Source organism: Amphiura filiformis, chromosome 15 (genome assembly GCF_039555335.1).
Source record: "Amphiura filiformis chromosome 15, Afil_fr2py, whole genome shotgun sequence".
NCBI classification, from domain to species: domain Eukaryota; kingdom Metazoa; phylum Echinodermata; class Ophiuroidea; order Amphilepidida; family Amphiuridae; genus Amphiura; species Amphiura filiformis.
Genome location: NC_092642.1, coordinates 47,457,790 through 47,470,574, shown reverse-complemented (window position 1 = coordinate 47,470,574; position 12,785 = coordinate 47,457,790). Strand labels below are relative to the sequence as shown.

The 12,785-nt window shown below is 35.7% G+C and overlaps 1 protein-coding gene across 1 annotated transcript; it reads right to left on the bottom strand.

The window, feature by feature from the left end:
- Positions 1-429: 429 nt before the first annotated feature.
- LOC140170994 (uncharacterized) lies at positions 430-957 on the bottom strand. The gene has a single exon (XM_072194180.1). It carries the CDS (start codon positions 955-957, stop codon positions 430-432), a length of 528 nt encoding a protein of 175 aa, XP_072050281.1.
- Positions 958-12,785: the final 11,828 nt, after the last annotated feature.

Sequence of the window (12,785 nt, the reverse complement as noted above, 5' to 3'; positions counted from 1 at the left end):
ATATCGCATGTTACAGAAGTAGATTTAAAACAACAGTCACAAGACTTAACTATTTGCAGAGCTGTGGTAGCTTGCGACCTGCATCTATACAGGCCTTCTCACTAAAGAGATTATTCCACTTGACTTGGCACTTGACTACCAGATATTGATTGGTTTTGGTCAAGTGACTAAGTATTGTTGTAAACAACTGGAAGATCATGGCGCGCCCGGTCTCTGTTGAGGTCGCTGCCAGTTCTCCTTATTTGGATCGCTTCTCTGACCCTTCTCCTGAACCAATCTTCTTCACGGTCCAGAATGCGCACACCATCCCAGTCGATACTATGGTGCTACTTAGTGATGTGCTTACCAACTGGGGAAGTGGGTTGTTTGTGTTCGCTAATACGTGTTCTTAATGGTCCGGCACTTTCCCTACATATGATGAAGAATAGACTAAACATTAATTTCGAGGCCACAGATTGCCCCTGATTTGTCCAGCTTGTCAGTCTTGTCTTTGGGAGCTACAAGGGAACGTATAGTATTCTGGGACTTGACATGGGTTACAATGCCATGGGATCTCAATACCCGCCTCAGACTCTCCGAAACACCGGCCAGATATGGGATGGTAACCGAGCCTTTGACTTGTTGCAGCGAGTCACTATTGCGAACATGCCGTTTGGCGTTGGTTTTGTTGGTAGCTGTGTCCAATGTCCATTTGTCGTATCCACATACAGCTAAAGATCTGTGAATTCTGTTGAGTTCATGGCCAAGGTCCTCCTCCTTTGTAACAATTGAGGAAGCTCTGTCAACGAGTGTCCGTACTACACCCAGTTTGTGCTGCAAAGGGTGGTGGGAGGCAAAGTTCAGGTATTGATTGGTGTGGGTAGGCTTGCGATATATCTGGAAAGACAATGAGCCGTTATCTTCGCGTTTGACCATGACGTCAAGCATGGGAAGTTGTCCATTGGATTCGCGTTCCATGGTGAACTTTATCAATGGATGGCAGGTGTTTAAGTGATAAGTGAAACTCTCAATAGCACTCTTCTTGATGATGACTATAGTGTCGTCAACATAACGACCCCAGAACCGTGGGGTTGGGGTATGAAGACAAGGCCTTAATTTCAAAGTCTTCCATGAAAATGTTTGCAGTTAATGGGGATACGGGAGACCCCATCGCCGCGCCGTCAAGCTGGTTGTAGAATATCTCATGTTATTCAAGGTTATATTGTGGCTGATTATGCATCAATATTATGCTATCCCTAAAAGAAGATGGGAAGTGATTGACAAGTTTATACAAGATTGTTTCAGCCGTGAGCAGAAATCGTGAGAAATGCCGGTAAAACTTGACATGGCCTTAATAATCTCCCACACATGCACAAGAGGTGTATATTTCAAATGGAGTCGCCCATTAAGGTAACCCCATTTGAAATCAAATAAAAAATCCCTTAAAGGGAATGGCTCCCATCATGTATTAGTTGTTCCATCATAGAACTGGTTCCATATAGACTTTGACTGTTTGGTAGATATCTTCCATTTCTCGCAATGAAACAATGCCATCCCGCTTTTAAAGGAGTTAATCTCAGCAGTTCATTCACTTTGACCAATCCAAACGATTCCCAAACTGACCAAAACTTGTAACATTTATCCTGATTTTGTTCCATTATAGAATTAAATTGGCAAATTATCGAGCACTTCGCGGGTATTTGTTCCGGTATAAGTCATTTTGCTAGCGGATCCGCGGGACGATTTTGCAATTGGACCCCTTGGAAATTTTGCTCGGTACGCCATAAACGAAAGTACCACAAAGGACTTGCAAAAAAAAAAAGTTTTATTATGATTTTAAAGCGTTAATTTTTTTTTAAAGGTTAGAGGCAATTTTATTCACGTAATGCACTAGCGGTAGCGATCTGGTTCATCTAAAGCTACCCACTTTATTTTACTTTATTTTCAGAGTAGCTTTTTGCTATTTACTGTTTGAATAGAACGAATCTAATATTATGCCAGTTGCCTTTGTTCAATCATCATCATGAGACCAATTTAATTCTATAATGAAAAGCAACAGCCATAAGGATTTGGTTACGAATTTCGTGATTTCTCTCAATTAATAAGACTTTGTTAAATTTAGGTAAAAAGCGGAAACCTAGGCGCAAATCCAGCTTATAATTCGTCAAATTAACTTGTTCACAGTTCCTAAAGCCCTCGGTGCTATCTCCATAGACGGTTTGGCGTTAACTGTCCGCCTGCATTTCCCTGCTAATAACGATCAGGTCTCAAGAGAACAACGCCATGATTCGACAGTACAAATTGGGGGTCTAGGGCAAGAAGGCGCTTTCTGCAATAGCTGCCAGATGTCATATATATACAATATAGAATGCAGAAATGGTCAAATGTGTATAGGGCAGCTATTGCAGATAGCGCGTTCTGGCACTAATCCCTCGAAATTAAGATAAGAAAAATTACTCAAACTAAACTTTTGTCACTTCCTTGCCATGCTTGCTGTAAGCTTAATCGCGATCGAGGTTAGATGGGGAGAAAACACACAAAATAATAAGAAAACACTAAAAAACTATATCAAAAAAGCAAAAAGCATTTTTGAAAGGCTATTATCCACAAAATTTAAGAAAACGGTATTAAAAGTACAGGAATATAATTGTAGGGATGTTAAGAAATTTAAAAGCACTTGCAAGTTGCAGCTACCATATGTGCCACCCCCCCCCCCAAAAAAATCCTACAGTACAATAGCAAGTTCGTTCTCTTTTTGTAGAGACGCAGCTTCCTCTTGTTGTCATAGTAATGGCCTCATCCCAATGGTATAGTTCAATAACCTCAATTAAACAATTATAGAGCAAAATTTAACCTCAAGTTGCGGAGTATGAGTTTGTGTACCCAAATTTCCAAAGGTCATTCAATGAATGTGCAACTGTATTGGTGTTAAAGAACTGTACCCTGATAGATGAGCATGTTGTGGACCCTAGTGTTTTATTATTTGGTGTGATATTATCTCGTTTGTCTCCAAGGAAGGGCAATATATCTAGTCGAAACGTTGCTTGTATTTTAGTTAACGTTTGTCTTCTTTAATTTGTCTTTCCACGCAGTCGTTTTCATATATATTCTGGGTATCATCTTATTGCTCTGCGTGCTAGCCATGCGCGTCAACGGAAAAAGTTGAAGTTTTGAAATATTTTCTCAAAATATCAAGGGCTATCTTAAAAACTACTGGACCAATACTAGGTTTGTTTGTACTCATTTTAATGCATTTTTAATGCTTATTCCAAATATGGTCATGAAAATTTACATTACTGAAAGTTTTGAATTTTTAAAATTTTTTGAAACTTGTCGTCTGCAGTCGACACCCGCGTGAAGAGAGTTAAGGCATCCTGAGATGTGATCTGTATCTCATTGGTTGGATCACTTGGATGCACCATTTATAGGTTAATAACTGATGCGTGTCACTTGTTCGCAGTTGTTTGATAACATGTAAAACTACGTCATTTTTAAGAAAAGGTGAACACTGATGGCGCTATTTATCTTAAATCGTGTTTTCATCTTTACAAGGGGTAGACACTGGTATAATGGCATTCAAACATCCAACAAAGAGTAACAAATGACAACGAAATTTTCAAAATTTGCACACAAATATATAGTACTGAGATGTTGATGCATTAGACGTATCAATATCTCAGTACAAGTGAATTACTTTGTGCAATTTTTCGAGCAACGAATGATACTCATTTTACTTATTTTATACACAAGCAATTTTACAACTAAATTGTCACTACAAATGTTGGAAAATGCGAGCACATATAAATACATCAACCTGCAAGAAAAATGAACGCATCCGAAAGCACTGCGGGTACTACGCAGAGTGCGCGCCCGTGCAATTATACAATATTGTATGCACACCTCGTATTTTACTATCGTTTGCTCTGATTTGTTTTAACTATAGGAGTGTATGAATACCACAGTTGTTTGATGGCATGTAGAATTGTATTCATTTCTAAGCAAAGTTGAACACTGATGGCGCTATTTATCATCTTAAATCTTGTTTGCATCATTACAAGGGGTATACACTTGTATAATGTCATTAAAGCATCATAAAAATGAGTAACATATAGCAAGGAAATTTTCAAACGACTTTTTATCATGAAATGAAAAGAATAACTCATATTATTGGACTAAATTATATTTAAAATATACGTAAATAGCGCCCTCAATTTTCACACAAATATACAGCTTATAAAATAAATATTACCACTAAAAGGCAGAAAAAGATGAAAAAATTGATAAAGATAGAAGATCTAAGTTAAAATAGCTAAAACAATATATATTTGTGTGATAGCTGTTGTTATTGTTAAGGTCTAGAATTGAAAAGTATGTAATGTTTTGTTAGAACTATTAATAAATAATCACATCAAACCACCGTGATACCTATTACATATATTCCTGTTTATGCTTATTAATTGGCTATTCCAGTTGAAATCCGTACACCCCATGGAAGACATAACGAATTTAATCTCACATATATTGTATATTTCAAATGGAGTCACCCATTCAGGTAACCCATTTGAAATTTACACTCCCTATGTGGAAGATTAAGGACATGTCTTCCATAGGGGTGTATGGATTTCAACTGGAATTACCCAATCATTTGGTGGAACAGTTAGGCAATTGTCTTGTACAGAAAAGCCTGAAATGTCCTACTAAACTATGACTAAGGCAAACACCGTGCCTGGTAGATTTCTAAATGGTTCAATTTAACAAAACGTGACCCAATTATATTACATCTAAGAATTTACTTACGGAGCCAAATATGCCACAAGATATACCCGATAATGCCGGCTGTGATTTCATCAATTCGCCAAACGTTATAACGATAACAGGCAAAATATGACAAACCAGTCAGAATATTCTTTAAAATCGGGATGATTTGGACAGAGGGCAAAGATCGGATTCGGACAGAGGCAAACGATCGCAAAGATTGAAATCGGGATGATTCGGACAGAGGTAAACGATATTAAGATCGAAATCTGAATGGTTCGGACAGAGGAAAACGATAGCAAAGATCTAAATCGGGATGATTCGGACAGAGGCAAACGATCGCAAGATTGAAATCGGGATAATTCGGACAGAGGCAAACGATCGCAAAGATCAAGATCGGGATTACTCAGACAGAGGCAAACGATCGCAAAGATCGAAAAACAAGGAGACGAGAGAGGAAAGGAGCTACGAGAAAGAGAGAGAGAGATAAAAAGATTAAAAAAAACATAGGGAAGACGGTAATAAGTGTGAAATAAGAAGGGAAAGAGAGAAGAGAGAGACACTTATAGAAAGAAGGAGTGACAGACATGGAATGTGTGCGTACGTGTGTGAAAGGGGTAGAGAGTGGGGGAGAGAGTGAGAGGAATAGGGAAAAAAAGTAAATTATGTCCTCACTCTATCTTATCTAGAACATTGCACGGGCAGTAATTTGTCGTGTTTTAGCATCGCTTTTGTAAGGAAACATGGCGGCAGCTGTTTGATGATGACGGCTCGATTCTGTCCTCACGTTTACCATACTGCTTACATTTTGTTGCCCATCTAGCTCAATTTTTCCAAACTAAACGGGTTTGGCACAGCTGCATAGGCAAGGGTACGAAAACACGACAGAAAACCGGGTCATTCCAGGAGAATTCAACTTTAAAATAACAGTAAACAACTTGGCTGCTTTCACCTATGTTTATTTTCACATACCATTTTACGGGTGATTCCAAAACTGAAAAGGGTGAAGAGAATTAACAGGATTGGGAGAGGAATTGCATTACCGATATTATCTATACTATTAAGATATTATAACCGACAAAATTTTATTAATTTTATCTTTCTTCAAAATTACTTAAAGTAGATTTGACATAAAGCTACAAAACAATTTGACAAAAATGTTCGTCATAATCAGCACTATGGCCAAAGAAAACACACTATTGTCCGAATGACTGTCAACATGCCAACTATTACAAGAAAATATCACTTTTATGTATAATATGAAATTAATCATAACAATGTCAGAAATTGCGTATCGTCTAGTGGCTAATCTACCAGGATGGGAATTTCTTAAAAAAGCACAAATTTTATTAGTGAAGCACTGACAACTTTTGGGATCTGTGTAACCATGAGGTCAGTTAATTCTCTTCACGCGGGTGTCGACTGCAGACGACAAGTTTCAAAAATAAAATTTTAAAAATTAAAAAATTTCAGAAATGTAAATTTTTATGACCATATTTGGAATCAGCATGAAAAATGCATTAAAATGAGTACAAACAAGCCTAGTATTGATTCAGTAGTTCTTAAGATAGCTCTTGATATTTTGAGAAAATATTTCAAAACTTGAACTTTTTCTATTGAAGCGCATGGCTAGCACGCAGAGCGTAAGTCAATAGGAATACTATTACAAATCAGTCACTGATAATAAGATGAAGACTTCACAAGTCTAATAAGATCAAGATGAAATAGATGCGGCCAAACCAGACAGCACCGAATTACTATGTCAGTCAACTTGTATTTTATCATACATAGCAAGGAAATAGACCTTATTAGTTCCATATTTGCAGCTTGTATGTAAATCTCTTTCACTTATATGTCCTTAGCCTGTACACCTACTTGCATTCATTTTATTTTATTTCCATTATCTGCTTCTCTTGTTTTGTTGTTGTTCTTATTATTTCCTCCTTCAACTTCTTCTTTTACTTCTTCCTCTTCTTCCTGCCCTGTACATCATCTTCTTCTTCCTCCTCCTCCCGCTCTTCTTCTTCTTCTTCTTCTTCTTTTTCTTCTTCTTCTTCTTCTTCTTCTTTTTCTTCTTCTTCTTCTTCTTTTCTTCTTCTTCTTCTTCTTCTTCTTCTTCTTCTTCTTCTTCTTCTTCTTCTTCTTCTTCTTCTTCTTCTTCTTCTTCTTTTCTTCTTCTTCTTCTTCTTCTTCTTCTTCTTCTTCTTCTTCTTCTTCTTCTTCTTCTTCTTCTTCTTCTTCTTCTTCTTCTTCTTCTTCTTCTTCTTCTTCTTCTTCTTCTTCTTCTTCTTCTTCTTCTTCTTCTTCTTCTTCTTCTTCTTCTTCTTCTTCTTCTTCTTCTTCTTCTTCTTCTTCATCTTCTTCTTCTTCTTCTTCATCTTCTACTTCTTCTACCTCGATACACGTAATAATGTTAAAGCATGCGTGTTTTATAGCAAAGATGCACCATTTGATGTAGGTACACGCGCTCATCCATAACAACCCATTATCTAACGTCCACTGTAACACCGTACATCATTGATGCAACTATGCCACTGCTTCACAAGTATTATAAGATCAACTTACACCATTTTGATTGAAATTATCATGCAAGTATTATGACTTTGTGTACTCCTCATCAAAATGCAGTAAGATTGCATATGCCGGAAGAAAACGACATGTTCTGGGCGCTCATTTTCAAACAATTCCAAATATTTTGTTAAAAAGCGAGCTGTTGAAAAGTACCTATTACATCACAAGCTTGTTTGTCAATTCACAGATATTGTTCTTCTTAATTAATTCCTTCTTGGTCCGGTCATCTTCTGCCTCTTACTCATCTTATTCCCCTGTTATTTATCTTCGTCTTTTTCTTCTTCTTTGGGGAAATAGGAAATGGATAACCTATAATAAGTATTAGTAAATATCATTTGATATATTATTTATCTCTAATTAAATATGGTGTAAACGTATAGCAAGTTTTTTAAAAGCAAAACTGATCAGTAGGGAAAATTTGAATGATCTAAAAAGATCAAAAAGTAGTGTACACAACCAAGGAAAATAAATGTTAAAAACGGTTAAATATGTACAACAACATCCAAAATTTAGGTTTAAAAAGACAAATCAACCAACGTTTCCGGAACATAAATAAATTCCTTTTGCAAGGTAAAAACAAGTAGCACTAGCAACTAGCACTGCAAGTAATGTAATGAGAAAATATGAGAAAAAATTAAATCACTTGCAGTGCTATAAAGGGATGTTTTTATGCTGCCGAAACGTTGGTTGTTTTGTCTTTTAAAACCTAAATTTGTATGTTGTTGTACATATTAAACAGTGTTTAACAAGTTTTTTAGGATATTATTGTGAGTTCTGTCATGTGCAGTTAACAAAGTGCTGCTAACAAAATGCATACAACTAGAAAGAAAAGGGCAAGGTATACCAACTTGACGTGGGGAAACAAGTCAAATACAGAGGTACGCAGAGGTGGACAAAAAATGCATACACAAATCCAAACACAGTTTTAGAAGTTCTACATTATAGTAGTGGTTCGCGCGGATCATGTAGAAGTTGGAGCATGTAAAGACATGTAAAGTAGTATAGAATGATTCTAGTTTAGGGGTGTTGGTAGATGGTGGTACTGGTGTAATACGTTGATGCCTCCTTGTCTTCTTTTAAGGATTCCACTTTGTAAACTGCCAGATATGTAAGGCTAGATCAATGTTTAATTCTATCGTAAGGAGGAGCACGCAGGATTGGTGTTAGGATGCAGTATTGCTTCAGGCATATTATCTCCGATTTGTCTCATCAGGATTAGTCTGATCTCCGTAAACATGCAAATGTCAACTCACATGCACGGAAGAATCATGCGATGAGGCAAAAAACAAAGACCTCAACTTGTGTAGTCTTAATTATTAGTATTCACACGTTCAAAGTCACTGCTTTAACACTGTATTTATTCGTATGCTAATGATGTGGTCGGTATATAGGAAAGTCTTTTGTTTTAGGTTTAACCATCACAGCCGTCCTACCATATACATATGAATATTAAAAAGATTAGAATAGCTTAATTTAGATTACGTTAGGACTTCACACATAAGCCTTTCATTGAAATTCATATAAAATATCTTTTTTGTAGATGTTTCAGAGCTTTTTCCTCGACCTTCACTTGTAAATTTACATACGATTCTGGTGTCTTCATTGTACACTGCGATATGTATGTTATTGTCTGATGGACGTAACTTTACTATAATGAAAGACAGAGATGAAAAGACTAGTTCGCGTCTGAAACTCTGACAACTAGACAGAACATGTCGTAGTGCGCAGGTCGGCAACGAATCACGGCGCGCCTTTGCCCTGACGTCAGACGCGAACTAGTCTTTTTATCTCTGTCATTTATTATATAATGCACTCATTCATTCTCGTTTTTTGTAGATGTTTCAAAATAATTCAGAGCTTTTTCTTCGACCTTCACTTGTAAATTTACATAAGAAACTGCGATATGTATGTTATTGTCTAATGTCGTAACTTCACTAAAATGCACTCATTCATTCTCGTTTTTTCACGTTTGAACGTAGCGTAGGTATAAATATTGCAGTTTTAAAGTGAGTTTTAGAAGTGCAAAACTTTTTGTTTTTGTTCTACTTTTGTTTGCTTCATTATGATTAGATTTAAAAGTCATTAACCTAAATTTCAAATAGTCTCGGCATAAACAATTTGATTTAGAAATTCGCTAAACATTATTCTTGCAACAGATACACAGATCAGTGCTTAAGATTCTGCCAAAGGCGGTGACTTACGAATTATGAATCTAAACGCCTTCAGCTAAATTAATAATGAAAAGAAACTTTATTTCTTGAAACATTTGATGAAAACATTGGTAAAGGGTAATCAGTTGTTACATTTTCATTATATTTAACCAAATCCTATGTTAACAACACAGAATAAATCATTACAATAACCAAATTGGTAGTTTTTTACATTAAAATAACGCCTCAGTTTAGAATCCGAGGCAAATAGTTTGTGTTGAGTATGCACTAGAAGAGAGATAGTGAGTTAACGTAAAACGAATCCAAGGGATAAAAGGAGATACATCTTGATGATATTCAGTGATTCCAATTCCTCTTGTATTTAAATCCATCGGATAGTATACACTTACAAAGGTTAGGCCTTTACCACACACACGCTAAATATACTACATAGCTCCAACACATCACATAATTTACAAATATATCAAAAATTAAACTTTCATAGTACATTATTAGAAATATGCATGAAAATATATTTAAATGAGGATAAACAAACCTAATATTTGTGAAATGGTGATTGCGATAGCGTGAAATTTTACGAAAAGTGTTAAAATTTGGTATTTTGTCAAGTTGAAGTTAGATCAGCATGCACGGAATAGTTGGAATCAGCACCTGAGGCTTGGATCAGGGCAGAGATCCTATGCCTATGCATATTACTGCAAGCTAGAAGCGATTTGTAAAGCTTTCCTATGTGGTTTTGCCTAGTTAAACAGGTAGAAATGAGGTCGCTTGAATATCAAATCATGTACATGTTCTTACACGAGAATAGTAAATGATGTTTTTAACTATTTGTGGTTTTGTTAACTTGTCACGTGGAAGTTTGTTAAGATTTGACGCAGTGAATGATGAATATTTCAGAATGCTTGAATACAAATGAACTAACAGGTAGTTTACTTGTGAATTTGTGAACAGTAGTGGTGCACGGTTTGCGTACTTTCTTTAATTCAATGTATGTATTATTTATTTGATTCAATGGCGATGCAAAAGGTTGGAATGAATAAAATCAGCAATAAGTTTTGATAAAAATAAGTTTAAATTTGTCAAAATGATGCCCGGGCTGTATTTTGATTGATATGATGACAATTGTACCCATAATAGCCCGAGTATAAACACACAACCTTAATGCAATGCGTTTTGGAGTAAGAGGCACATTAATTTGAAGAAACGAAACAGCCCTGGCGTACGATGCCGTTCTCTTCTCATCTTTTATTAGCTACACCCTTAAATCTGTTCAAGGTGGTACTACACCCCTTGATAAATTTTAGCATTTTTCTCAAAATATAATAACACACTGGTAACAAAAGTTATGTATATTATAGGGGCAAGGAATCCAGTTACTACACTGGAATTTCAGTCTCAAGACAAGCGGTACGTTATTTATGATAAGAAAAGAGGTACCGCTAGAATGTACCTCATTTCTCAACATATATAATGAACCACTTGTCTTGAATCACTGAAATTTCAGTGAAGTAATTGGGTTCCTTGCCCCTATAGTATACATAACTTTTGTTACCAGTGTGTTGATTTTTTTTTGAGGAAAAATGCAAAATTAGTCACAAAATTTATCAGGGGGTGTAGTACCACCTCAACTACAATGATCTTAGGCCTAATCAATCGTTCATAGTGTGTAAGAAAAATGTGGAGTTCGAACATGCTCAAGTTTAACAAATAATGGAGATATTTAAACAAAGTCAGTGTCGATTTTCTAAAGAGCTAACTATTTCGCGGAACAATAATTGATTCGTATACAATACGTAAAGTCGTATACAATTTTAAAGAGGGGAATTAAACAGTGAAATTACCTCTTTTTGTTCTAATGCTTTTATACAAGCTACGTTTATACAAGCTATCAAAAGAGCTAAGTTGATTTCTATGTTAATCGGTCAATTGCATCAAAGGCTTTCGATAAATCAATGGAAATTTAAGGTATACATTTATCGTTTTGATCAGATGAAGGTTGATGAATTGCGATCTTGATCACAAACGACCATATTGACCAACACTGACCAAACTGATATCCAAACTCTTTATTATCTTAAAACTTTGTTTACCTTTATCGCGTGCTCTTTCACCCACAAATATAATATATAACCATTTACCTGCGAACTGATTTTACATTTCATGACTCTTAAAAGGTGTGATTTTACATTTCATGACTCTTAAAACCACATCAAAATGCTTTTAAAATCATCCGATCATGAAGGTAGTCCGATGAATAGAAATGGCAAAATAAGCTATATATCTCACATAATGTTGCTGCGATTTCCAGTTAATGTCAAAGTATATATATAGGATTGTTAAGGCCTTTTTGATGCAATCAACTAAACTGAACTTGTGAGCGCAGATTAAGAGCAGTATTGTTTCAAATATGAGAAACAATATTTGGATAAAGTTAAGAACTCCTCGTCTGTATTTTGCACAAATGTGTACTATCTCGCAGATCTCTGAATTGCTCTTCATCTGTGACAAAAATATGTCCAAAAAAGACCAACAATTCAGCATATCTTTGGTTAACTTTATGGTACTCAGTATGGTTTTTTGCAGTCCGCATCTGTCACAGCGTTCAGTCACCTTCAGGCGTATACGGCCACTACAATAAGGCATAAACGCTACGAGATGAGAGATCCCTTTGTGAGAAAACAAAGGGTCAGCGTAGGGGTCAAACTGAAACAAAATTCCACCTAATCCACCCCAAATTTTATAATAAGACACGCCCTAAGGCGAATTGGGAAACTATAACCGCATGGGGAGGATGTTTTGTTATATTATTACTAATATTTGTAACAGTAATTTTCATAATGTAAATAACGAATGGCTGATTTTGATGACCAATCAAAAACGTGTTTATGTTTTATTGATAATTCACTTTAATTCTACTTTAGACGGTAAAATCCACCAAATTTGGACACATATGTGACGTAGATTAAAAATAAAAATGTTCGGGTCATCCAACGGGTACAAAAAGTTACAAAGGATTATTTAATCATTATTATTAAATCCATGAAATGTTTTTATGATTAATAATTTCAAATTGATATGATTCGTTCCGGCCAAATCAATATGACATTGAGTTACAATGCTGAAATTAACTCGTTCCTAGGATGTTTAAAGATAAATGCACTTTCTAATTTTCTCTTCTCTTCTCTTCTTTTTTTCTTTTTTTAATTTCGTCGGTATGTTTAACTTACAGAATCAGAATCAGATTCCTTGGCTTTCGCGAGACTTACAGAATCAAAATCAGATTTTATTGACAACTGCTGAACATACAGT

What these genes read in the sequence shown, in the direction of transcription:
- LOC140170994 (XM_072194180.1), bottom strand. Translation starts at nt 957, where the DNA reads ATGGAACGCGAATCCAATGGACAACTTCCCATGCTTGACGTCATGGTC.